At 46.3% G+C, this 26,845-nt stretch overlaps 1 protein-coding gene across 2 annotated transcripts; it reads left to right on the forward strand.

Annotated features, from left to right (window-relative positions):
- The first annotated feature begins 583 nt into the window (after positions 1–583).
- Positions 584–26,148, forward strand: Dnajc27 (DnaJ heat shock protein family (Hsp40) member C27). 2 transcript variants are annotated; one of them, XR_005284308.2, is made up of 8 exons: positions 584–814; positions 4,252–4,334; positions 7,332–7,401; positions 10,620–10,784; positions 11,451–11,573; positions 18,960–19,120; positions 22,488–25,471; positions 25,534–26,148. XR_005284308.2 is itself a non-coding variant. In XM_038319456.1 (7 exons), exons 1-7 carry the CDS (start codon positions 725–727, stop codon positions 22,618–22,620), a joined length of 825 nt encoding a protein of 274 aa, XP_038175384.1. In that variant the 5' UTR covers positions 584–724; the 3' UTR covers positions 22,621–26,148. The 2 variants fall into 2 exon arrangements, 1 of the variants encoding a protein (XP_038175384.1); XM_038319456.1 differs by having other exon boundaries at positions 22,488–26,148.
- Positions 26,149–26,845: the final 697 nt, after the last annotated feature.

The raw sequence follows: 26,845 nt of genomic DNA on the forward strand, positions 1-26,845 counted from the left end.
GTAATACAGAGGTGACTTAAAGGAGGCTGAGAACATGCATATGTTAGATAAAGATTATACGGTTACCTAAAGATTATATATTTATTTTTGTTTGTCTGAAACACGATTGTACTATATAGCCCCACTGGCCTTGAAAACATAGAGACCTGCTTGCCTCTGCCTCCAGGATGAAAGCATTTGCCTGGACACCCTGCTAATTACACCATCTCTATGTGACTGGAATCCACTGCGATCCTGGGAGGTCAGTCCCCTGCAGAAACTGAGGGGTCACTGTAATGATGGAGAAAGAAAAAAAAAAAGGCCGTAGTTTGCTTAAAATTCTTGGCGTGACTGGGCCTTACACTAAATTTCAGAAACTTCCCGTGACGGTCACTCTTCTTTTTGCCACTAAGTGCAGACCAACCCTGGGCCAAGCAAAGTAGCCCTGATCTCCAGGTGTCGCCCACGTCGCCCTGGCCCACCAGGACCCCGAGACCCAGTCCTCCCGAGCCCCGCAATGACGTCACGGCGCGCTGTCATCGCGAGACTCCGCTCGCCCTCCGCGGCTCGCCGCTTCCCAACCGCCCGCGACGGTCCGCGGCCAGGCAGCGGTGGGGGATGGCGAGCCGCGGAGCCAGGGCGGTGACGAGCGCAGCGGCTCCGCCATTGGGCAAGAAGGCCTGAGGGACGGGCTGGCTGGGTGCATAAGGACACCGGAACCGTCAGCCTCGGCAGAACGAGGGCGATGGAGGCCAACGTGCCGCCGAAGCGGAAGGAGCCACCCAAGTCCCTCCGCATCAAAGTCATCTCCATGGGCAACGCTGAAGTGGGGAAAGTGAGTATCGCTTGCTGCGAGGGGCGGGGCCGCCGCTTGCGGGAGAGACATGCCCATTGGCTGAGAGAGTAGCCACTCAACAGCCCGAAGCCCCGCCTCATCACTGCCCAGGAGCATCCCTGTGCTCAAGGGGCCTTTGCAGCTTCCAGCGGAAAACTATCTTGACCTTTTTGACCTTTGGGTTGCACGCTCTTTACTAACGTCACCGCCCACAAGAAGGTGCCTGGGATGGCCTCTTTGACTATATTTCGAAGGTAGTAAAGAGGCCTAGGTCCCAAATTTATAGTTTAGATATCAAATTTGCTTTCTGAGAGAGGGGTCCAAGACATGAAGGTGGGGACTCATTGCCTCCTAGCTGTGGCGTTTAAAGGGATGTCTGTGATAGATTCAGAAAAATGTCGCCGGGGCACAGTGACAGTCGCATCACCAGAACATAACAACCTACTGCGTTTCAGGGAACATGCCCTGGCCGCCCTGGATCTTATGTTGTTTTTGTTTTAAATTTCTCATGCTGTCAAGTCATTTTTGCAGAGAAGCCTTCATTCATTCATTCATTCACTCACTCACTCACTCATCTATTTCTTTGTTTGTTTATTTATTGTACCGTCTTTCTGTGTGTTCCATCTGCTGCGTATTAGCTACTAAACTTCCTCCCCGATGGGCAGTGGTGACCTAAGACTTTTCCCAAATGAATTCAGATGCCTGTTCTTCTTACTCAAGTTTTCTCCCTTAATGAGGGGGAGCTGTTGGTTAAGAATCCCAAAGTGGGCAAATCAGTGACAGGGAGGGGTATTGGAAGCAGCGTCTGCACTCTCCTAGCTGCGGAAGACCTACTAATGGGAGTATTTAAACCAGTACACTGCACTTAGATGTTCAGTGAATATTTATTAGTGCTTTACTGTTTAGGTTCCCCCTCTACTACTTAGGTATCGTTGTGTATGCGTTAACCAAACCTTTGTTGAAATTTAACTTGTATTGACTAGTAACTATGTTTCAACTCTGGTTTACAAAGCAAAGAGAGTTGGGAGAGTCAGTGCTGGGCAAGCATGGAAAACAGGTCTATGCCTAGAACCCTGCAAAAACCTGAGCTAGTGGCACAGGCTTCTGACTCCTAGTGCTGGGCAAGCAGAAACAGGTGGATCCCTGGCCCTCACTGACCAACTATCCTAGCCGAGTCAGTGAGCCGCAGGTGCCAAGAAAGACCTTGTCTCACCAGGTGATGGTGGCGCACGCCTTTACTCCCAGCACTCGGGAGGCAGAGGCAGGCAGATCTCTGTGAGTTCGAGGCCAGCCTGGTCTACAAGAGCTAGTGCCAGGACAGCCCCCAAAGCTACAGAGAAACCCTGTCTCGAAAAACCAAAAAGAAAGGAAGGAAGGAAGGAAGGAAGGAAGAAAGACCTTGTCTCAAAAAGAAAGATGGCCACTGAAGAATGACATCCATGCGCTTAATTAAAACTCCAATTTCTACCTAAATTTTGGCTTTCTGGGTAGATAAAAACTGAACAGTTTTGAAAAATATGCTTAATAGATTTAGTAAAACAGTAACCACCATTTTTATTCACTACTATTTTTAAAAATATGCTGTCGAAATTAACATATATATAAAAAGACACGAGGTCCGTGGTGAATGAGAATGTTGGGTCAGATCCTAGCACACCTTTGAAAACTGGCATGACCTTTGGGGTACATTGTCAATGCAAGAAGTTGGATTGAATATTAATAAGGGTCGCTGAGAAATGTCAAGTTTCCCACATGGAAAGGAATAAGCCCTTGGGGTGGGGTGGGCTGTAGGCCTGGTGACCTCATTCAGTCCCCAGAACTCATGGTAGAGGGAGAGAACCTTTTGCCAAATTTCCAATTGCCCTCCGACACAGGGCACATACATCACACACACACACACACACACACACACACACACACACACACACAATCAAGTTGAAGGGAAAAAAGAAAAAAGATATTGGAAATAACCCTTTTCTTCCCCAAAGATTAAAAGCCATAAAAAAAAATCTTGAATAAAAATGCCTTACTGAGGGCTGGAGAGAGAAGCTAGTTCAGCTGTTAGAAGCACTTGCTGCTTCTGCAGAGGACCAGCACGCAGCTCCCAGTACGTGTGTCAGATCGGGTGGCTCACAATTGCCCATATCCCTGCCCATATCCCAGCTCAAGGGAAGCTAACAGCCTAGTCTGTATGCTCTTGCCACAGACATACAGTATACACGTAATTAAAGATAAAATTTAAATTCAAAACAAAAGCCTTGGTGTGATGTAAGTCCCATAGAAATCACGTATTTAAAACAGACAGCTCGCTGATTTTCAGTTCTCTCGCAGTTGTGAGACCGTTACCATCATCAGTTGTAGAGCGTTTTCATCATCCCCTGAAAAAAAAGTGTAGCTATTAACAGACTCTCCCTCTTTCCCCTAACCATTAACCCACTTCCTGCCTCTGTGGATTTGCCTGTTCTGGCTATTTCATATGAATGGAGCCGCATACTACATGATCTTTTACTACAGACATCTTTCACTTAGTGTAATGCGTATAAGGTGAATCTTTGTTGTGGTATGTATTAGTATGTTCTTCATAGCATAGAAATACATGCCATCATGTGATGTAATACATTTTATTCATCCATCTGCATTGTTTCTGGTTTTGGATACTGGTACTTAGGAAAATGATAATGTGGACTTGACTTGGACCTGAATCATATATGACTTTAGTATCTTGATCCTTTGTCACTTGGGAAATGATGGCATGATTAACAGAGCTTGATGTGGGCAAGACAGGCTCGTCTGGAGACGTGTTGAGTTGGGTGACGGCCGGATATTTGAGTAGAAGCTGTCTAGTCGATGCTCAGACATGTGGATCGGGGCCTGGACCGCTAGATGTGGCCATTTGTGTTGAAAGTGGGAGGGTGGGGAAGGTCTGCAGAAGGAAAGAGCAATGATTGGGAATAAAACCAGAAACATCCGTATTTGGTATGAAGGTAAGAATTAAAATTCTTTTCTTTAAGCTCTTGTGGCCTGGTTGGTGGCTCATGCCTTTAATCCCAGCGCTAGGGAGGCAGAGATGAGAGGCAGCCTGATCTTCATAGCGAGTTCCAAGTCAGCCAGGAATGAGACCGCCTCAAAACAAACAAGTAAAACCCTCACTTTTTATACTTGTTTCAGATGCCTTTTATTTTTTTGTCTTTGGGAGGTTTGTTTTATCTTTGAGATGAGGTCTCAGGTGGTTGAGGCTGGCCTTGATCTCCTCGTTGTTCTATTTCTTTCTCGAGTGCTGCAGTCACAGCCATCCACTGCCACGTCAGCTCGTTTCTGCATTTGAGAACACTTTCATATTCATTGAGGTGGCTGAAGAAACCCTAATGAAGAAATGTACTTATTTGACACATCTTTCCAGTGTGTATTGCTAAATGCATGCATTTTTATCCTTCTAGAGCTGTATTATAAAGCGCTACTGTGAGAAGAGGTTTGTGTCTAAATACCTGGCAACAATTGGAATTGACTATGGAGTCACAAAGTAAGTATACTGTTCCTCTGGCCTGTACATTATGCAGGTACTCAGAGTCTGTCCTGAGAGAGTCCGAATCTGCATCAGAGCGTATGCATGGTTGCACTGAAATAGAGGCTTTAAGATAAACTGGAAAAGATGGGGTATCTGGTGCCATCTTTTCAGCCAGCCAGTGTGTTAGGTACCTGCCAGCCCAGACCTGGTATTAGATGTGGGCTTGGCAGCGATGAGCACAAGCCTATCTGGCACTGGGGTGTCTGAGGATAGATTTCTGTGTGAGCAGGTCCTACCAGCAAGTGGGCTTTTAGGCTGCTTTGTCTTTTGTTGGTTTATGATCTTGACAGCTTGTTGGAATCCAGCAGATTTGAGAATAATATATTTGGGGATAAGTGGGATTATTTGGAGTGAATCTAGAGTGGCTGGAGAGAGGATTAAAGCGGCAAACAGAACAAAAGCAAACAACAACAAACTTTTAAAAAATGACACCAAAGAATAGAATTGGGGTAAACAGCATATTTTTCTTTTTTCCCCCCATGTTTTTTGAGACATGATTTCTATGTGTAGCTTTGGAGCCTGTCCTGGAACTCACTCTGTAGATCAGGATGGCCTCAAACTCACTGAGATCCACCTTCCTCTGCCTCTCGAGTGCTGGGATTAAAGGGTGCGCCCTCCACTGTTCAGCAACAGCATATTTCTTCCACATGGAATTTCAGGCCTTACTGTAGAATGCTTGTGCTACTTGTATCTGTTTATTATCCCTGACTTTGAGACAGGGGTATTTTTTTTCTAACATTTTTATTTATTCTTTGAAAGTTTTATATGTTTGCATAATGTATTTGATCATATCCACCCACCATTACCTTCATATGTGCATGGTGTGAGGCTGTTCACTAGCATGGGCTACCTACCAGTGGCCACATTCTCCAAAGGTAGTCACCCTCCTTCCCTCAGCAGCCATCAGCTGCCTGCTGGTAGCTTCTCCTACCAAGGACGGGGCCCCAAAGGTTCTCTATCCATGCTGGAATTTTGACTGCCTTGACCTGGTCTTCTCCAGGTGACACCGGTTCTGTGAGTTGGGTGTACAGCTGCCACGTCATAACCAAAGTCAGCATTTCACATCTTTGTTTCCCACCTGCCATTTCTCACATTCTTCTGCCACCTCTTGCTTGCTGGTCCCTGAACTGGCTTAGTCGAGGCTGATCTAGACGATTCATCTGTAATTAAGCATTCGTAGTTATCCTTGGCACTTTGACCAGTTAGCATTTCTGTATCGACTGTTACCCATTACAGGAAGCTTCTCTGACCAAAGATGAGAGCCACACAGGTCTATGGGTCTAAACTTGAGTATTGAGAAGGCAAGTCTGACATCATGACCTTTGAGCAAACAACACTAGTTCCTCCTCATCTGTCGTCTCCTGGCCGTAGCTTTTGACCAGGTTTACAGTATCAGGCATGACACCCTCCTGTGGTGGGTGGTTACCCCCAACTGCCGTGCCACTATTACACCATGGACATATCTTGCCAGGCAGGTTGATTTTGTAGCATGTAGGGTCCACCCCTAGGGGAGATCATGACCTCTTTTCTCCCCTAGCATCTTCTGGTGCTGTGTAAGCTAGCCAGGAGCAAGGGGATTTCCTGGTCAGTCAAGATTGACTTTTTTATGTCCTGAATCCAAAGTGAGTACTGGAAGAAGAATTTTTATGTTTTCTCCAAATGTCCAGGGCAGTGCTTCTCCCTGGGGACTGCTTGGTAAATATTGTTAGAGAGATGCACTTAGAGGTGAAAAATTTCCCTATCAGATTATGAAGGCAATATTCAAGGAGTTCAATAAAATTGATGAGGATATTTGTTACAGAATGTCAACTGTATGAAGCACAGGGTCCTTCCAGACTGTAATAAAGTAGTTCAAGTCGGTGGAACCCAGGAGTTCTATGCAAATTCTCTCACCATTTTTCAACTGAGAGCAGCAGAAGATGTTTTGCACATTTTCTCTAAAATGTAAAACTTGTAGCTTTTGACTGTAAAAGTTATGAAGGTCTTCATTTGAAATCCACATTTCTTTCTACTTTTCCTTCCTATTTTCTACTTCCGAGCATAGTCATCAGTGATGTGGTGGGTCATCCTATTTAGGGAAGCTTTGTTCAGAATCCGTATCAGTGCTTAGTTTATCTAAGAAATGGAAATTGCTGTATGATACCATGGAATTGTAACTTATTTATTTATTTATTGAGACAGAGTGAATTGGGCTTACCCAATAGACTATTCTTCTTCTTACAGATTTTTTTAGAAAGATGATTATTCCATGATAAGTATTGTGAAAATTCCTTCCCAAGGGAAACATAGCCATGTTTACCCCTCTTCCCAAGATCTCAATGACAAACCAAGGCAAGATTCCACCTAGGGAACCAGTGCGTTTCTTTGGCTTTCAGAGCATAGGTGAGGGGTTACCTGTGGTGTGGGTACTCCTCTTCCAAAAGGTTGCAGTAGAAAGTCTTTACCAGCTGGGAGAGGGCTTCCCCATAGCTGCACAGATGACACCCCTTGTTGCCCCCTGTGTTCCCAGCCTGTACCTCTAGCCCTTCCCCAATGTGTAATTAAGATGGTGGGGAGTGGCTGGATACTCTGATGAGGGTCTCATGACTATCCCCCCACTCCCCACCCCCACCCCACCCTGGGATATAACCAGTCACCAAATTCAGGTGGGATCAACCTTTTGCAGTTGGGAGCAGCTTGTTGGCTCAGGGTGTGGACTGAAATATCTGCAGTGGGAGATGGGTCCTCAGTCAGGGCTCAGTGTTCTAAAGCAAGGCAAAAGGATTCTCTTGTAAAGACTATCCAGAGCGTTGGTCAGTGGTGGCTCAAAAAACGAAAAAGATTATCTGGAGTTAAGAAGAGGAGGAAGAAAGCTTCTGGAAATGTGACCCGTTTCCTTTTGAAATCCATAAATAACATACATGTCAATGCAGAAACACAACCTTTGAGATGGTCTCTGTTTGAATATTTCAGGGTCCAAGTCAGAGACAGAGAAATCAAGGTCAACATCTTTGACATGGCTGGGCACCCCTTCTTCTACGAGGTAAGAAACCTTATATCCTGTCTTGACGCTGGAGACAGTGGAAGTTAGTTCAAATCACGTGTAAAGTGTAGCTCACGTTGGTGGCATGCCTTCTGAGCCTCAATTTAGTGAATAATCTTTGATCACCTATGCTTTCCTGGAATCGAGATGGGAAGTTTCATGGCTAGTGTTTCAACATTTGAATGAGGAAGACATTCCCACCTTGAGAGGTGCTGGCCTTTCACTTCAGTCCTCAACCCAGAGTGTGAGCGGATAATGACCACAGTCCCCGTGGATGTAACAGCTCAGCAAGGTCCCTGCTCTCACAGCCGGGCTGTGACCTTCCCGTCACTCCCCAGCCATGGAATAAGGCAAAGCAGCCCTGCTTGGTTTGTGCTCATCCGTGTGGCAGGCCCTGCACGAGTCGTGCACTCTCTGCTGGTGACCTGTTTGCTGGCTTGGCCACTTCACTTTAGTCCCTATCTTTGCTTCTCTGTACTTGCTTTGCTTTATTTTGCTCTGGGTTCTGGGTTCTCGTAGAGCCCGAGTGCCAGTTGCAGACTCTTCTATGTACTAAGTGTTGTGGATTCTCTCCTTGGCGTTGCCTCATGTGTCCACAAACACCAAGATGATGTTTTTTATTGTACTTTTAGTTCAGTGGATCTTTTTAGGGTTTTGCTGTTTGTGCTTTTCATAGCTTGAATCCTTGAATCTGTAAGTTATAGCCTTTAGCACATTTGGACATTTTCAGTCATCTTTTCTTTTCTTTTTCCTTCTTTCTTTCTTTTTTTTGTTTTTTGTTTTGTTTGTTTTGTTTTGTTTGTTTTTTTGAGACAGGGTTTCTCTGTGTAGCCCTGGCTGTCCTGGAACTTACTCTGTAGACCAGGCCTGTCTCATACTCACAGAGATCTGCCTGTCTCTGTCTCCTGAGTGCTGAGACTAAAGGCGTATGCCACCACTGCCCAGCAAAAAATTACATTGATTTTTTTGATGTGTATACATGTGGGCACATGAATGCCATGGTGTGTGTGTGTGTGTGTGTGTGTGTGTGTGTACACATGTGCGTGCACGCGTGCCTGTGAGTAGGTAGGTCAGCTTTGGGGAGTTGGTCTTCTCTTTCCACCATGTAGCTTTTGGGAAGTAGACTAAGGCCATCAAGCTTGGCAGGAGGTGCTTTACCCATCAAGCCACCTCCCCGGCTGCAGGGACCACTGTGACCACCACAGCCAGCAGAATGTGGCCAGCAGTAACAGTCCACAGGAGGCCAGAAAGCAGTTCAGTTCACCATGACTCATTAGCTGGTGTTAGATCAAAGTTTAGGACCCTGAGTAGTTTATTTTAGGTATGTTTCAGCACAGCACAGTTGGAGTAATTAACTCAATCCTGTATGCACAGTAAAGCACAAAGTAAGCTAAATAAAGATCAGACACGACTACATCAAAACTCTTTGTAAAGTGCATGAGATGGATTGTATAGATTAAAAAAAAGAACAAATTCAACTGGATGGTGGTGACGTGTGCCTTTATTCCCAGTACTGGGGAGTCAGAGGCAGGCAGATCTCTGTGAGTTCTGAAGCCAGCCTGGTCTACATAATGGATACCAGGACAACCAGGGTTCTGTCGAGAAACCCTGTCTCAACACCCCACACCAAAAGGAAAAACAAAACAAAACAAAACCCTACCTGCATTCCCATTTAAATGAGATTGAATTTTGGAGGGCATGGGGTGGGGAAACAACTGGGGAATCTTGAGCCCGGCTTTAAAAAGATAAGTTCCACAGTGTGCCCTGGTGCCGGGAAGCCAGCGTGGAAGGCTGCAGTGCGGTGAAGGCCGAACTGACTCTGTGTGGAAGGGAGGGAGAGGTGGAGAAGCATGCATACACGATCCATCCGTAGAACCGTGGGTCTGCTGGAGGGAGACAGGCAGTGGAGGTGGACACTGGGCCTTTAGCCTCATCACTAATGTCCCCACTTGAGAATTCAGTGAGACATTCAACTATCCAGTGCTGGCTAGAAGGAAGCTGAAGCAGGGAGCAGGCTGATCTCGGAGACTGTCACAGTTGAACCTATGCACGTGGTTGATGGTGCTTAATTGTAAAGAAAGATTCAGAAAGGAAGAGGGCCCAGGACAGGATGGGCGGGGGGACTGAGAGTAGACAAAGGCAGAGAGAAAGAGTTGGTAGAAGGTCATTTTTATCTATTTCATTATATTTCTATCTATAACATATATATGTCTATTCTATACTCACACGTATGTCTGTGCACCTTGTGCTTGTGGTGCCCTCAGAGGTCAGAAGAGATTGTTGAATCCCCTAGAGCTGGAGTTATGAACACTGTAAACCATATGTGGGTGATGGAGGCAGACCTGTGTCCTCTGCAAGAGCAGTGCTCTTAGCCACCGAGTCATCTCTCCAGCCCTGGTAGAAGATACTTTAGGAAGCTAAGAAGATGGCTCATTTGGTAAAGTGCTGGCCGCACAGCATGAGGACCCATGTTAGAGCCAGGTGTGGTAGTTCACATCTCTGACCCTTGATCAGAATGTCTGGACAGTCAGAACAGTCAGACAGAATACCAGGAAGAAAGGGAGAAGGAGCTTGTATGGATTGATTTTTCTGGCGCTATACTAAATGGGTTGCCTTCGTGACCTCACCTAGTCCTGGTCCTGTGATCCTTTTACAGATGAGGAAGTACAGAAGGGTTCTGTGATTTGCCCAGGTTACACAACTTCTAGTGGTGTGATCCCAGAGCTGCCTGCCTCCTCAGCTGTGCTCCTTACCATCCAATTACTTTGGTCTCTGAGTTTGGGGTTCAAATTGATGTATGGCCCTGGAGCATTCTGGGAAGCTGTGCCTGGAATGCTGGGTGAACTCTGGGATGTGATGTTTGTGTGGTGGCAGCCGTTGCTCACAATTGTGTCATTTTCCTTTAAGTTCCTTTTGACTGTTTGCCTACCTTCCTGAGGAGATCTTGACACAACTGTCTTCCAAATCTGCCAACAGCTAGAGCGTGCTCGTCTGAGAAGCCATGGTCTGATTTCTGCTAAAAATTCTCCTGACCTACAGATTTGCTTGTTTCATTTTGATTTTATATAAAGTCCTTTAAAAGTCAGTGACTACTGAGATATAATAATGAGTACTCTGACTGCACAAAAGGACACACTTTGTTAAGTTAATGGCTGTGAAGTCCATCCTTACAAAGATCGCAGAGCCAACACCTTGTGCCTCTGTTCTTCCATCTGAAGGTCCGAAACGAATTTTATAAGGACACCCAAGGTGTGATATTGGTCTATGATGTTGGACAGAAAGACTCCTTTGATGCCCTTGATTCATGGCTGGCAGAAATGAAGCAGGAACTTGGGCCTCACGGGAATATGGACAATATCGTCTTTGTTGTGTGCGCCAACAAGGTAACTATTTTGAATTGGTTTGCTAACGTGGCTGTTTGAGGACATGGAAAGAAAGGCAAGGGCTGGATTAAGGCTTAGCCTGTAATCCCAGACTCAGGAACTGAAAGCAGGAGGCTTATGAGCCAGAGGCCAGCCTGAGCTATATAGAAAGTCCAGGCCAGCCTGGGCTAATGAGACCTTGTCTTCAGTCCACAAACATGGATGCACACACACATGCACACTGCAGGGAGGCGCTGTTTTAGAACATAGAGTAATTGCCTTGGAAAACATGCCTCTGAGACAGAAACCACAAAACTCTGCTCTAACTGGGTTTTTATTTATTTATTTTTTTTCCCTTGGTATCCAGCTTGAGGAAGCAGTCTGGGAAAAACTTGGCCTGGTGGGAGGGGTTGTTCATGGCAACAGCAGAAAGTGGCCCCTCGGGTAGCCATGATGTAAGTTTCACAGACGTACTTAGCGGCTGCTTTCCCGTGGGAGGAAGTGGGAAATGCAACCTAAATTAGACAGAAAACCCAGTAAGTGGGTTTTTGTTGTTTGGTCCCATTTAGCCTGGTAATTTTATACGTCGCTCTGACACTCAGAGATGAAGACTTCACTGGGCCCGATGTAGTGGGACAAGGGTGGCTCTTCTCTCTGCCCCCTCCCGACTTTGTCTTTTTGTTTCAGATCGACTGCACCAAACACCGCTGCATCGATGAAAGTGAGGGGCGTCTTTGGGCTGAAAGCAAGGGGTTCCTGTACTTTGAAACATCGGCACAAACTGGAGAGGGAATCAATGAGATGTTCCAGGTAACCAGACATCCTGCTGTAGGATTTGTGTCAAAGCCAGCCATACCCGTTTAGAGTTAAAAGCTCTGAGAAACAGAACAGTAATGAGACTTTCCCCAAAGAGAGAGAGGGGTGTAGCGGGAGAGAGAGGTGATGGATCTTTCTGCTCGGTTGTAGGTCACAGTCACCTGGGGTCGTGGTCACCGTTCTCATCGCCGCCATCAAATACCTGCTAAAGCACACTGAGGAAGGCAGGGGTTGACTTTAGGTCACAGCTGGAGTGCAGGCCATTGTGCAGGGAAGCCAAGGGGACGGAGGTTGCAGCGTCTGGGCCCGTTGCACCCACGCTCAGGAAGCAGAGAAAGGCGAAGCTCATGCTCAGCTTGCTTCCTGTTTATTCAGTCCAGGACTCATCCCATGGAATGGTGCTGTCATATTTAGGGTGCGTCTTCCTAACGCATTCTAGAAAAGCCCTCACAGACATTCTGCAGTGAACATAATTCCATCAAGTAGACAGACATCTGGGGAAATTCTTCAACACACGGATGTCTGCTTCCGACCTCTGGAAGCCTCGCATTGCCATGGTGACTAGGGATTTTTACTTTTATATTTTGTTTTTTGAGTCAGGGTTTCTCAGTGTAACAGCCCTAATGTCCTGGAACCAGCTCTGTAGACTAGGCTGGCCTTGAACTCACAGAGATCCACCTGCCTCTGTTTCTCAAGTGCTGGGCATGTACCACCACCCCTGACTAGAGTCCAGGAATTTGTGTCTAGAAAACAGTCCAGGTGATTGTGATGGTCTTCAGGTTTAGCAAGTTGCTGTGCTACTTCCCTGGGATGGAGATTTTTCTTCAAAACCATCTTTGGATAATGGTGTTGCATTCATATGAAGCTTTGCTGTGGCAGAATTGCCTTGTTACACACAGGTGTCTAACCCTGTACTCAAAGGTTACAGTTAGCTTAGAGAGTTGGAGAGCATCTTTGCAGAATCCAGTTGGTCACACATAACAATCCAAAAGGCAGTAGTAGAAGGATGTGCTCACATGGCAGCCTGAGTAGATGGTCATTTCTTGTTATTGTGTGTGTGTATGTGTGTGTGTGTGCATGCACACATGCTTGTGCATGCACGAGTGTGTGGGCCTGAACATATGTGTATAACTATACTCTCAGGTGTGCAGAGGTAGATGTCTAGTGTCTTTTTCTCTTGCCCTCCACCTTTTGAGTATGGGTGTCTCGATGAACTCAGTTCACCAGCTGTCTAGACTGGCAGTATCCGCTTGTCTACGTCTTCCCCACCTAGTGCTGGGGCTGTGGGCACCAGCCACTGCTCCTGGCTCCCTAGATGTCACTCTTTGTTTTTACAACAGGGTTTCTTTCTTTCTTTCTTTCTTTCTTTCTTTCTTTCTTTCTTTCTTTCTTTCTTTCTTTCTCTCTCTCCCTTCCTTCCTTCCTTCCTTCCTTTCTTCTTTCTTTCTTTCTCTCATTTTGTTTTTTTTTGTTTTGTTTTGTTTTTGTTTTTGTTTTTTTTTTTTTGAAACAGGGTTTCTCTGTGTCATAATCTTAGCTGTCCTGGAACTAGCTCTTCTAGACCAGGCTGGCCTCAGACTCACAGAGAGCCACTTGCCTCTGCCTCCCGAGTACTGTGATTAAAGGTTGTGCTACCACTGCCAGGCTTCCAGATGTCATTTTTATTTTTTATTTTTAAGATGCTGAATCCTTTGTATGGGGAACAGTTTAGATGAACACTCTGGGACCTGTTTTTTTTTTTTAAAGATTTTATTTATTTATTATATATACAATATTCTGCCTGCATGTATCCCTGTGGGACAGAGGAGGGCACCAGATCTCATTAGAGATGGTTATGAGCCACCATGTGGTTGCTGGGAATTGAACTCAGGACCTCTGGAAGAGCAGCCAGTGTTCTTATCCTCTGAGCCATCTCTCCAGTTTCCAGATGTCACTTTTTAAAGCCATTAATTTTGTATAATTTTAAAAGATGTAGGCTACTTGAAACAGTAAGTCATAAAATCAGGGCTTGATCCATTTGGAAGTGGAGGAGTGGATAAGCTATTTTTCTTCTTATGACTGTCTGGAGTTTGAGGAATTTCAGCCTTTGGGTAGTGGAGCTATCGTGCACAGTCAGTCTTCACTGCGGGGTGGGATTGTACTGACTGTTTCTCTGGATTTCCTTCACCTAAGAGGCCAGTCCCCCTGGAAGACAGGTGCCATCCTGGGCTGGCAGGGTGATGCTGGGTTGCCATGCTTCCTATTCATTTGCACATGTTGGTCTGCGTGTTTGCCTGTGTGTATCTGTGAATCACATCCACTCAAGTAGTGGCTGACAGTTCTGGGAATTTACACGTCTCACCTTATTTGAGACGTGTGACAATGCGTGGCAGCTATTGTTTTTGTTTCACATATGAGAGCATCTCAGGGAGTGTATGTAGTAACTGTGAGAGACTACAGCTATGTTCTTTTGTAATTCAGAACCTTTTTAATAGATTTATTTATTTATTATGTATACATCTTTCTGCTTACATGTATGCCTGCAGGCCAGAAGGCGGCACCAAATCTCATCACAGATGGTTGTGAGCCACTATGTGGTTGCTAGGAATTGAACTCAGGACCTCTGGAAGAGCAGCCAGTGCTCTTAACCTCTTAACCTGGAGCCATCTCTCCAACCCCTAATTCAGTACTTTAACTGTACATTGTGTGTGCTCATTTGATATGCATATACAGTGCTTTACTCTGCAAGTCAGGAGGCCCTGCTGGTTGGAGGTTGTAATCTACCCTGGCCTGACAGCAACATGGATAACAACCCCTTCCTAACCCCCACCCCAGGCAGAAGATACTCTGTTCTCCACCTGACCTATTTGGAGACTGTCTCTAGGCCCAGATGCCTGACTTATCTCTAGTGTGACCCTGGATGTAGTTCCCTGCAGAAGCTTTCCCCTGCTGCCTGTATGGTAATTTAGATATTGTGCTAGGAACTTTGCGATAGGACTGTGCCTCCGCAGATGATAACTAAGACTTGTACTGGGAGCCTTATGATAGGAGCGTGCTGTTTAATGCAAGTTAGGTGATTCGCCACTACCATCCCCAATCCTTTATATCCCCTGTAATGTGGAATAAACCTGAGTTGACTCACTGAAAAAAATCTTCATAGATTAAATTCCATTCTCTCTGGCCTCTGTGTGTCTCATAAGGTGGAAGCCATGCTCACTCTTTAACGTCTCTGTCCACATTGCATCTTCTTCCATTTCTGGATGCTTTGGAGAGTCCATCTGCACCTTTGGTTTGCAGCAGCGGGCTATGCTGGGGTGTGTCTCTCTTCATATGTATCCTACCTGGGGTTTATTCATTTCTGAGAGTGCCTGGTGCCCACAGAGGAGCTGGATGGAGTCACAGGCTGTTGTGAGCTGGTAGGAATTAAACCCAAGTCCTGCGAGAGCAGCACATACTCTGAACTTTTTTAAAAGCTTTTTTGCTTTTTTAAAGAGTAGGTGTTTTTCATCAAATGTGGGAAGTCTTGCTGTTTTATTTCTTTGTGTGTGTCTCTGTGTGTGTATGTGCACGTGTGCGCGCACACGAATTTGGAGACCAGAGAACAGTCTTGGGTGTCATTCCCCAGGTTCCATCCCATTGTTTCTTGAGACGGGAATCTGTCACTCACCTGCCACTCACCAATTTACCTAGGCTGGCTGGCCGGCAACCCTGGCACCACTTGTCTCTGGCTCCGCAGTGCTGGGTTATAAACACAAACTCCTATGTGCAGCATTCTTAGAAACGGGTCAAACTGAGGGCCTCGTGCTGGTACAAAAAGTCCTGCCAACTAAGCCATCTCTCCAGCCCCTAGTTTTGTTTTTGTGAGACAATGTTTTCTCTGGGCAGCCCTGGCTGTCCTGGAACTAGCTCTTGTAGACCAGGCTGGCCTCAAACTCACAGAGATCCACCTGTCTCTGCCTCCCAAGTGCTGGGATTAAAGGTGTGTGCCACTGCCACCTGGCTGTCTCCATCCCACTTTTAAAAAAGATGTATTTAATTATTTATTATTTTCTTATTTTATGTGTATGAGTGTTTGCCTGGTACCACAGAGGCCAGAAGAGAGTGTTGGATCCCCTCGAGCTGGCGTTGCAGGCAGTTGTGGGCTGCCATGTGGGTGCTAGTAACTGAACCCAGGTCCTCTCCAGAGCTTTTAGCTGCTAAGTCATCTCTCCAGTGCCCAAATAAGATTTTTTTTTGTTCAAGACAGGATTTTTCTGTAGCTTTGGAGGCTGTCCTGGAACTTGCTCTTGTAGACCAGGCTGGCCTCGAGCTCACAGAGATCCAACTGCCTCTGCCTCCAGAGTGTTGGATTAAAGGCATGCACCACTACCACCAGGCTAAATAAGATATTTTTTCAAGATATATTTTCCTTTAATTCTTTACGTGTATTTTTATTTCCTCCCAGTCTTTCTTACAGATAGCTGTTTTGAAGTCTGTCGAGTCCAGTATTTGAACCAGCGTGGGTTTAGTTACCAATGACTGCTTTCGGCTTTTTTTTTTTTTTTTGGGTCACCTTTTCTAGTCCCTTTGTGTGGTAGTGATGTTTTGATTGGGTACCACATCTCTGGAGAGTACGTTGTAGAGACCCCGCAGATTCCTCTTTCTTTGCCGAAGGAATGTTGCTTCTTGCTGCAGGAAGAAGATTGCAATGAATTTGCATTTTTGTTTTAATGTCAGAGTTCTGAAGGAGGCCCTAAGTGTTTCCTAAACCTAATTTGGCAGGTTTCAACTTCCAAATTCTGCCTCTAGCCAGTCATGTTGGTCTTGGCTTTGGTATAATTAGGGTGGGTGAGGTTCCTGAGGTGCACACAACCTTTCTGTGTGTCCCAGGGGGATTTCAGGAGTATCCAGTAGGTGTTCTGGGAAGGCCAAGCTCAGGTAGGTGTCTTGGGCTATCTCTTCCCCTGGAAAGTAAGGAATATATTCTCAGCTCCTGTCTGACAAGCCTGAGGTGGCCTCCATCTCCGTATGAGTAACCTAGTTCTCGCTTACAAGCCCACAAGGAAGCCCAACCTAGAGTGGGCCCAGCTCTGCCCAGTTCCCTTCTGCCCAGTACCTGGCTCTGCTGATTTTTGCCACTGCTGTAGCCTCAGACTCTGGTCTCTGTCTCCTTCTCTCAGTGGGACTTCGTGTCTGTAAGATCCAGATATAGCCACTAGGAAGAGAGTTGGTAGCTCACCTCCCCGTAGTTTTCCTGTTGTCCACTCCTGAAAGTGGCTGCTTATGCTTTTGTTCTGTTGAACGGCTGACAGGAGGTCTGGTCTAGCGTTCTACACTAGATGGAGCTAACTGAGGTTTACCGCTTTGCCCGCCCGCACTCCTCCTGTGGAGACTACGACTGGGCGTCAACACGTGTCTTCTCACAGCTGCCTGTGCTCCTAGAATCTCTGTTTCTAGTTCAAGTTAATCCAGGCTACAGAAGATGTCAACCCTAACTCTAGCAACGCTGTGAACAGTGAGCCCATCTTGGTCTTTTATTCTTCAGTCTGGTTCTTAGTAGATAGGCGGGTAAAGGAGTCTTTGTCCTTGACAGGCTGACAGGAGCACAGCAGCTGCACTGCTCTGTGCGGAGCCTGGAGCTCCGCTTTCCTGGTGACTCAATCCGATAAACATTCTCTTGATTTCCTACCTGTGTAATAGAGACTTTGTGCCAGGAGGAAGGTGGTTCTGCCTGATCTGACATTGCTAGCAAAGGGTAATGCTAAGGCCACCACACGGGAACCGCACCCTTTGGTCCTGGCCTGGTGGCTTTCCCCATGGTACTCTTTCTTTCCAGATGTCGAGACTTCTTAGGTTCCCAGTTGGTTTGCAGTTAGTGGAAATGAGAAAGGGGAACTTAAGGGAAAGATACATTTTAAAAAGACTTATTTTATTTTTAATTATGTGTATGTGTTTTGCATGTGATGTGAGGAGGCCAGAGACATCAGTTGAAGGCAGTTGTGAGCCATCTAGCATGGGTGCTGGGATCCAAACTCCGCTCCTCTAGAAGAGCAGTGTACACTCTTAACTACTGAGCCAGTTCTCTAGCTCCAAAAATACCTTTACAAAAGGAGATAAAAGGTGCTGTTGAAGAATCTGAAAGAGAGGAAAATATTTTAAGAGAAACTAAGGGAAGAGGAGATACACCAATTAAAAGTAGTTTTAGGCACTGGGAGTGCACAGTACTTGCCTGGCAAGAAGGGCAGGGAGAAAGGGGGGGAGAAAGAAGGGGAGGAGAGGAGAGGGAGGAAGGAGACGAGAGACAGGAGGGAAAGGAGACTTACTTTCCTTATAATTACAGAAATGTGAGCTGGAGAGATGGGTCAGAGGTTAAGAGCTCTTGTTCTTGCAGAAGATTCAGGTTCTGTTCACCCAGGAATACATACTGCAGAGCTGCCTGTGGTAATGGCATGCCTATCATCCTAGCACTGAGAGTTCAGGATCACCCTCTACTACATAGCTAGTTCAGAGCCTGCCTAGGCAATGTGAGACCCTGTCTCAAAAACAAAAAACAAAACAATTCAATATTGTCTGCAGTGACCAAAAGACTTAACTGGCTAGTTCAGGAATAGAAAATTGAATAAATTGTGGTATAGCCACATAATAGGGAACTGAACTTGCTATAAAACAAGGAAGATCTATAAGTGTAGGTCGATTCCAAGGCAGATGGAGGGGTTGAACCCAGGTCCTTGCTCATGCTAAGCCATCACTCTACTGCTGAGCTGATCCCCAGTCTCCTTTTTATTTTTACTTTTTGTTTTAAGGCTGGGTCTCATTAAGTTACTGAGGCTGGTCTTGAACTCACTCTGTAGGTTGGGCAGACCTTGAACTCCTGCCAGGTAGCGTGGATGGCAGGCATGCATCATCAGGCCTGCAAAAGATGTATTATTGGGAAAACCTCTAAGCATTGCGCGAGATCTTGAGTGTAAATGTTTGTGTATGACATGCGCTGGTAGCAGATGTTTCTGTAGGGACACCAAAGTATGCTAATGACGCTGTATCAGGGGAAAGGAAGACTCAGGATAAAGAAAGTTCTTAGATTTTACTGTTGGGATTTTTCTAACTGTGTTCATCTATTACCAGCCTAAAATGTGCTTCTCTGAGAGTAGGATTATGAGTCATTTTCATTTTTAAAATTAAACTAATAAATTTTAAGTTAGCTGATACTTTTCTGCTTTAAAATATGTAGTTAGGGGGTTGGGTAGAGTCCTAAGGCCCTGGGCTCTGTCCTCAGTGCCAAGGGAATGGATATAAATACAGTTCGATCACATGAGGAAAGCCTTCCAAGTTAGAGGATGACTCGTGACTTTGGAGAGTCACTGAAGTGTGTGAAAGGAGCTCTTATTTCACACATTCACTTCTCTGGGTGTGTTCTCTTCACAGACCTTTTACGTGTCCATAGTTGACTTGTGTGAAAATGGTGGGAAACGTCCTACTGCAAATCACAGTGCTAGTTTCACCAAAGAACAAGCCGACACCATTCGCCGGATTCGAAATAGTAAGGACAGTTGGGACATGCTGGGAGTCAGGCCTGGGGCCTCGAGGTAAGCAGCTTTAGGGTGCTTAGTGCGGAGTTCTGGAAGAGTCCCAAGGCTCTGTTGCCAAAAGTACTACCCAATCTTTCTTCTTGTAACTGGCTGGACACTTGAGGATGTGTGGAAATAAGTTTCAGAAGGACCCTGCCCCTCTAACTCAACACAGAGCAGCAAAACAGAGGCGCATTTCCTCCTGAGCAAGCGGTGCCGCGTTTCTGCCAAACACTTGGTGAAATGGTTTGCTCCACCTTTGATGGTGTTGAGCAAGAATCTGACACAACCTAAGAAAGCTTTACAAAAAAGTCATTCTTAAATCATAGAATTTTAGAAGAAGGAGGATGTCTCAACTTGCTCTCATTTTTCTGGGGAAACTGGTGTTCAGTGAAATAAGTGATCGTGGAGGCCCCAGGGGACAGTGGTGTCTCTTGGCCCAGGAACAGTCTGCCCAGCTGCCTTTCTCATGAACTCTGCTTGTTCTCGCCTGTGACTGGGCTATGTGTAGTTACCTGTTTTGTTCAAAACATTTATTTAGGAAGAGCTGGGCATGGCAGTTTAAGAAGAAAAGTTTGGCTCTTTATTGACTTTGGTTAACTAGAATCTACCAGAGCTCTGGTAAATTCCAGGGCCTCTGTGATTTCTGTTCCCTTAACCCATATAAACACAAGTTTATCTGTACAAACTGTGTCTATCAAACGACATTGGCACATTTGGGACAAATCCTTGAATATTAGAGTGTTAAGTTCTAGAGAATTCTGTTTGTACTTGTTTCGGGTCAAATGTTCTTATAGTTCTTGGACTTTAAAGAGATCTCACCATCTGTAGGTGAGACATTGTTGACACACACACCTGCACCAGTCTTGTTTCTCTAGAACTTTCCCTTGAGAGTCTTTCTGTGCCTGTAAATCTCAAAAGGCACTCTGTGCAGGGGCCACGAATGACACTGAGCCCATCTGGACATATCCCCAGAGCAGTGGCTCCCCTGGCCCTGCCCCAGACTCCATCTTGGAGAAGGAGGGTGTCCTGTACTCACCTCAAGGACACAGGGTCTTCAGATAAATACAAACTCTGGCCATTCAAATTTCTTCCAAGGAGGAAAATGCTTTTTGGTAATACCAAGATTGCGTATGTAGCACTGGGGAAGATGGCTCAGGGGATGGAGTGCTTGTTCTACATGTATGAGAACCTGCGTTTGGACTCCCAGTACCTACACAAAAGCCAGGCATGGCAGCATATATGTATCCTAGTTTTGGGAGGGCAGAAACAGGTGAATCCCTGGAGTGTAGCATGATTTCTAATTTGTCTTAATAATAAAAACCTCAAGTCAGATATAAGGGTAAATGCTGAAAGATCAGAGAAGCAAAGCAGCCAGCCACTAGTTCTTACCACTATGAAATCCTCAGACTGAATGGACTGAGCCCCTGTCTCCTCCTGCCTTATATTCTTCTCTCTGCCCAGCCATTATCACTTCCTGTCTCCACCTCCCTAGTGCTGGGATTAAAGGTGTGAGCCACCACTGCTTGGCTCTGTTTCTCTTTTAGACTGGTGTTACCTCACCAGTTGCCAGGGTGGCCTTGAACTCAGAGATCTGTCTGCCTTTGTCTCCTGTGCCACCACTGACTGACCTCTATAGTTAACTAGTGTGGCTAGTTCTGCACTCTGATCTTCAGGCAAGTTTCATTTGTTACAGCACAAACAAAATATCACAACAAAGTATTACCACACTAGCTCACAGGCTACCCAGCCTAGCCAAAGCAGCCATGTTGAGGCCTAACAGACCCAACTTAGAAAATAAGGTTGGGAGTGATAGAAGAAGGCAGTTGCCATTGACGTCTGGCCTTACACATGCACAGACACAGGTACACACCACACAAACACACACGATAAGCCCGGCTATGGTAGTGCACACCGTTAATCCCAACACTCAGGAGGCAGAGGCAGGTGGATCTCTATGAGTTCGAGGCCAGCCTGGTCTACAAAGTGAGTCCCAGGACAGCCTTCAAAGCTACAGCGAAACCCTGCCTTGAAAAAGAAAAAACAAACAAAAAACAACAACAGCAACAAAAAAAAAAACCAAAAAAACACTCTCACACACACATGATTGTAACATGAGCAGGGCCTGCTTGTTGGGGTTTTTTGTCCCACCCTGTACCCCACAGCCGGCAAGCCCCAAAGAAAATCACACAGAGATCTCTATAAGCTATAAAGCTGATTGGCCCATTAGGTCAGGCTACTTATTAGCTCTTGTAGCTTATATTAACCCATTGTTCTTATCTATGCTAGCTACATGGTTCGGTACCTTTCTCTGTGGGGTAGCTCACATCTTGTTTTTTTTGGAGTCTGTGTAGGAGTAGAAGGAATGAACTTCCTCCTTCCCAGAATTCTCCTGTTCTCATTGCATCATTTTTACTTCCTGTCTGTTTTTTCCACCTATACTTCCTGCCTGGCCAATCAGCGTTTATTTAAAACATGATTGACAGAATACAGACAATTCTCCCGCACCACACGATAAAAGACTACATATTGCATATGTAGAATATAACATGCAAACAAGAACAAGAAAATTCAGAAGGACTCATCCAGCAGCAGGAAAAGCTCTGACATGTGTGCCTTAGGCACATGGACTCTGTACTTTTGAAGCCTGTCCTGAAACTCACTCTTGTAGACCAGGCTGGCCTTGAACTCAAGTAAATCCGCCTGCCCCTGCCTCCCGAGTGCTGGGATTAAAGGTGTGTGCCACCACTGCCCGGCGCTTCCACTGACTTTTGCTTCATGTTGTTTGAGCTCCCTTCCCTTGGCTGTTCTCACAAATGCCTCCATCTGAACTGTTGCTGTCAGGCCTTGGCTGCTGTGGCAATCTCCTCCCCGTCTCTCAACGTTGAGAAACAGCTTCCTCAGTGCCCACTGCCACAAAATGCCTGCTCTTGTTACTACCAATCAACTCCAGTGTTTTTCCTTGTTTTCTTTGGAGGATGTAGCATCTGCTCTCTGCACCAGGCCTCTCCACCATTTCCTTCCTGGCACTCCAGATCCTCCACCAAGTGCTAATCACATGCCCCTCTTATTCCAGAAGCTTCTCCCAGGGGATTTTTCCTGGTGCCCAGGCGCTCATTCCTTCAGTTAGTGAAGGCTTGCTCTGGGCCTTTGAGTGTCTAGAGCTGCCTGGCAGTGGCTGACCCTTCTTGGTCTGTCTTCTAGACTCACAACCATATTTTTCTACTTGTATAGGACCAACTGTCTGTTTGGTTTTTTTAGTCTTTTAGTTCTACCTTTCAGAAAAGGAAATAATTCCATGGGAGATGTGTAATATATCCAGAGAGCTGGGATGCAGGATTTGGGGCCATCTCAGACACTGACAGAGCGTGGCTGCTTTTCACAGGGAGGAAGTCAATAAGGCCTACCGGAAACTGGCGGTGCTGCTTCACCCGGACAAGTGTGTGGCGCCTGGCAGTGAAGATGCCTTCAAAGCAGTTGTGAATGCCCGGACAGCCCTCCTGAAAAACATCAAGTAGAAGGCACAGGAAGCGACATGCAGGCTCAAGTGCAAACAGACTCCCCTTGAGGTGACATCACCAACATGGACTTTTCCTTTACAAGTGCTCACTGTTCGGTTCCCTCATGTGCCGTCATTTGTAAGTGAACAGTGTGGGTGCCTGCTACCGTGCTGTGGACCTTTTGAAGTGAGATGGCCTGCTTCTGTGTGGGAGGGAGCCCCCATCCTCATGACTGCACTCATTTCTTACTGCCGGATAACTCAGTTTCCGTGATTGTAGCATCACCTAGGCATTCGCTTCTCAAAGCCATGAGGCTTCTTCTAGAGAGGGGGAAGCCAGCACTTGGACTCAGCTGTCTCTCCTCCCACTGAGCCATCCATCCATATACCATCATCAGAGAAGGGATAAAACCAGGAAAGAGAATGACAGCAGCAAGCGGACAGCACCCAGCCCCTGGGAGCTTAGCATCCCTGCTTCTTAGCTAGTATTTTAACCATCAGCCTATGGTTAGAGCCAGGCATGGGGGCACGTGCCTACAGTCCCAGCACTGAGGAGGATGAGGCAGGAAGATTGTGAGTTTGAGGCCAGTCTGGATTACATAGTGAGAATCTTTCAAGAAAAAAGGAAAAACAAGCACCCCTGTAGAAGCATGTAGTGTGAGGTGGTACTGGTCTGTCGACTTGCCTTTTTAGGACATCCGCTCTGTTCCTTCTTCAGCCAGCAGGGGGAGAGATGAGCCAGGGCTTAGAGAGAAAGATAGTGTCTAAAGAGCTGGGGACCTGAAGCACACTGTGAATCCCAGGTCTTCTCTGCCCTAGACATAGTTGCTAGTAGAAGCAGCAAGGAGTGCTGAGCCCCTGGGAACAAGGGACCAGAGGCCAGGACAGAAGCACTTAGAAGGCGTGCTATAGATTACTCGGGGATGTTTGTGCAGCCACACCGCAAGGAGGGAAAGGCCAGCTGAGCTCAGGTGTGCTGGGCACTAGACTTTGTGCCTCCTCATGCCTGCCGTAGGTGGTGGGAGAGGCAGGCAGGGATTTCTCCACCAGTGGGGTCTCTTTCTTCCAGTGTTAATCTGCTTCTCTTCTCGCCCCGTTCTGTTGTCATCCCCACATCTGCTATGGCCTCTCTTCTTGAATCCCCAGTTGCCCTAGGCTCGGCTGACTGGAGAGAAGTGTGATGTGTTGGGGGCAGTGTGACATCTTGGGCCTGTGCACGGCAGAATCTCTACAGTTTTTCCTGTCTGGGCTCCAGATTTCTGAAGAGAATTTTTAAATTACAAGGATGAAAACTCATTTCGCATAGAGAAAGCATCCTCCCTGCCTGGTAGACACATAGCTGGGTGGAGCTGGATGGAGCTATATTTCTTACAGTGCTGGCTCATTGCTCGACTTCTGTCTCTTAGCTGTGTTTCTCATACTTTTAGCTGCAGCCACTGTGCTAACTGGAGCTTTGAAGGACAGAAAAGCATTACTAGGCTGTGACTTTTAAGCACCTACCTCCTAATGGCTGCCAGATAACATCTCTCCCACCTAAGAAGACACTCCTGTCTTAGAGTCCAAGCCATTGCAGTCTAATGAACTGCTTTTCTCTACCATGGTAGCCTCGCTCTGCATGGCTGTGCTCAGCGATACTGAGCTTAAAGTGTTGTCCTTCATGGGTTCAGATCTGTGTAAAAAAGATAAAGAGATCTGGGGCATGGCCTTGTGATTTCTTCTGGCCTTGAACTGGCTTCTTGGATGATAGAACTCCATTTACCTCCAGCTTCCTGTTGGCCTCAGTTCTGCTTGAGGCTTTCCTCAATGTACCCCACTATCCAACTGCTCTTGGAGCAGAAGGCGGGAGGCATGAGGATGAGGGATTGTGCTTGGCTCTGTCAACCCGAGTGAGGGGCCCAGTCTTCGCCATGGTTATTAAAGACACCTCATTCAGAGCATGAGCAGATGAACCAGTCACAGCAGAGCGCTTGAGTGTTCCCGTGCGGATCCCTCAGAGTGACTTGCTGAAATGGAGCCTGGGCTTGATTCTTACATCTTGAGACTTTGTTTCTGAGATCTTACTTGTTAACGTTTGGGTGGCTGTATACTACTTTATAAATGTAATCGTGAGAAAATGAAAAGGCTGAGCCTCAGGATCCCAGGGTTTTTCTGGTTTTCATAATCCCATCAGCAGGGCTTTAGAACCATTGACGCTTGCCTCGAGATGAACCTTAGCTTCTCGGAATCCCTTACAGACCTTTGTGCTCATTTAAATTCTTGGCACACGTGTGTGCTTTGTTTTTCACCCTCTTATAACTTAACCCAGTTAAGATCTCAGAACATTAGCAGGAGTCGCAATTCAATCATTTCAGTGACTAAACATTTTTTATAAAGGACCTTATTTCCCCTCAAAGGGGGATAAAACATTTGAACAGTTGTTATTAAAGAAAAGCCATTTCTTGTATATCTGAGTCACCAACAAGTGTCACTTCTTTAACTTATTGGAAGTCCCTGGAGATATGTCAGAGTTAGCTTCCAGTCATCCCAAGCACTTTAGGATATCCTCCCCTTTGTCAGAGAGATCCTCTCCTTTTGTGCCTCCCAGTGAACGGCTGCTCTCCTCTGTCAGTGTCTCTTACTTAAGCACGGCCACTTTATTTCCCCATTTCAATGTGTCCTTGTTTGACCAGCCTGTCAGCTTAAGAGTTCAGACGTGGAGGATAAATTCACAGTCATTCTGTAAACTGTTCACCATTCTTTAAGGCTTGTGTTTCACTCCAGGAAACTTGCTCTAGTATGTTCTCACTGATTGAAGTCTCAGGTGGGAAGTATTTCTTTATACCTTTTATACCTGCAAACTGGCACCTGATTCTTAGTCCGGTGAGCCATAGGTCGGGCAGCCAGATGGCCAGTGAGCCATAGGTCAGGCAGCCAGATGGTCTGTGAGCCATAGGTCGGACAGCCAGATGGTTGAAAGCTCAGTAGTGTAAGACAGGAGTGCCTGCCAGCACTGCATAAGGGCAGTGGCAGCTGCCACCAGGAGGATGAAGGAGTTGATTTTGACTATGACAATACCCTCTTCCAGGTCTGGATTGGCACTTCCCTCACACTGCAACCCATGGAGCTGGGTTCCCCAGCATTTTTGAAAAACTTTTGAAAATGAATTTAGTTGCAAAATCAAGCTAAGGAATCTCCCCCGCAGGCTTCACAAGCAAGGAGCCATTCATCCTTCTCATCCCACTGCTGAGCACAATTTTAGACATGGTTAGTGCCCCTTGGACATTGATTGTGCCATGAACTGTCTCTGGGGAGGATGAACGTGTTCCCCTGTGGTGTGGCTGTGGCTGTGATGCAGTGTGGTGCTGGACTGTCGGATACGGCTGTTGGTGGGAGGCCTGGTACTGGATGCTGGGCAGCTGGGGTTAGCTCCCTGCACTGATTGCTCTCTGCACATCCTCCCCCTTGACTGTGAATGCTCTTACAAGGTAATTTACATATTTACTTTCTGTTGAAGTAACCGAAAGTGTTAAATCTACCAGTTGTTTATGTCTTGTATACAGAGTGTCATATGTATTTAAGTTGTGTATTTTTATAGAGTAAAGTCAAATAGCAAACACTGGTCTGCTGGCTGTGTTGATTTGCTGAGCCCCTGATCTTTGGTGTAAAACTAGATTAAACAGGAATCCAGTTCCTCATCAGCTGTGACCGTCATTCAGCAAGACGTTTTGCTCACCATATCCTTGTGTCAACCTTGGTCACAAAGGGAGACCCTATCTCAAAAACATGAGCCAGGTGTAGTGGTGCATGCCTGTACTCTACCCAAGCCCTCGGGACACAGGGTCATGGAAATCCTGGTCTGTGCAGCCGGTTCCAGGCCAGCCAGGTTGTAGAGCAAGACCCTGCCTCAACAAAACAAAGCAAAGCAGAGAAGGACCACTTAGTTAAGACTCCAAAGGGAAAAATGCAGAAAATTGTATGTTGGTCCTTTAGACCAGTCTGACTTGATTAAGTGTGGCTTTGTAGCGCACATGAAACTATTGACTCATGTTGAAATGGTGCAGACCAAGTGAAAGGTGTAGCTCACTGGGGAAGTCTGTGCTAGCATAGATGATGCCCTGGGCTTGATGCTCAGCAACACCCCCCCCCTCAAATAGTAATGCTGATTGGCTGACTAATGTAGTTAATTCAGTTACCAAAGCCTTAAGCTGAAGGATTGCATCACCGGAGTTTGAGAGTCTTGCAGGACCACCGTGCAGAAAGCAGCC

Source organism: Arvicola amphibius, chromosome 2 (assembly GCF_903992535.2).
Source record: "Arvicola amphibius chromosome 2, mArvAmp1.2, whole genome shotgun sequence".
In the NCBI taxonomy this organism is placed as follows: domain Eukaryota; kingdom Metazoa; phylum Chordata; class Mammalia; order Rodentia; family Cricetidae; genus Arvicola; species Arvicola amphibius.

Excerpts from the sequence above, each read along its gene's own strand:
- Dnajc27 (XM_038319456.1), top strand. The coding sequence starts at position 725 with ATGGAGGCCAACGTGCCGCCGAAGCGGAAGGAGCCACCCAAGTCCCTC. Across the intron at positions 815-4,251 it reads GCAACGCTGAAGTGGGGAAA|AGCTGTATTATAAAGCGCTA; the intron begins GTGAGTATCGCT and ends TTATCCTTCTAG. Across the intron at positions 11,574-18,959 it reads GAATCAATGAGATGTTCCAG|ACCTTTTACGTGTCCATAGT; the intron begins GTAACCAGACAT and ends TTCTCTTCACAG.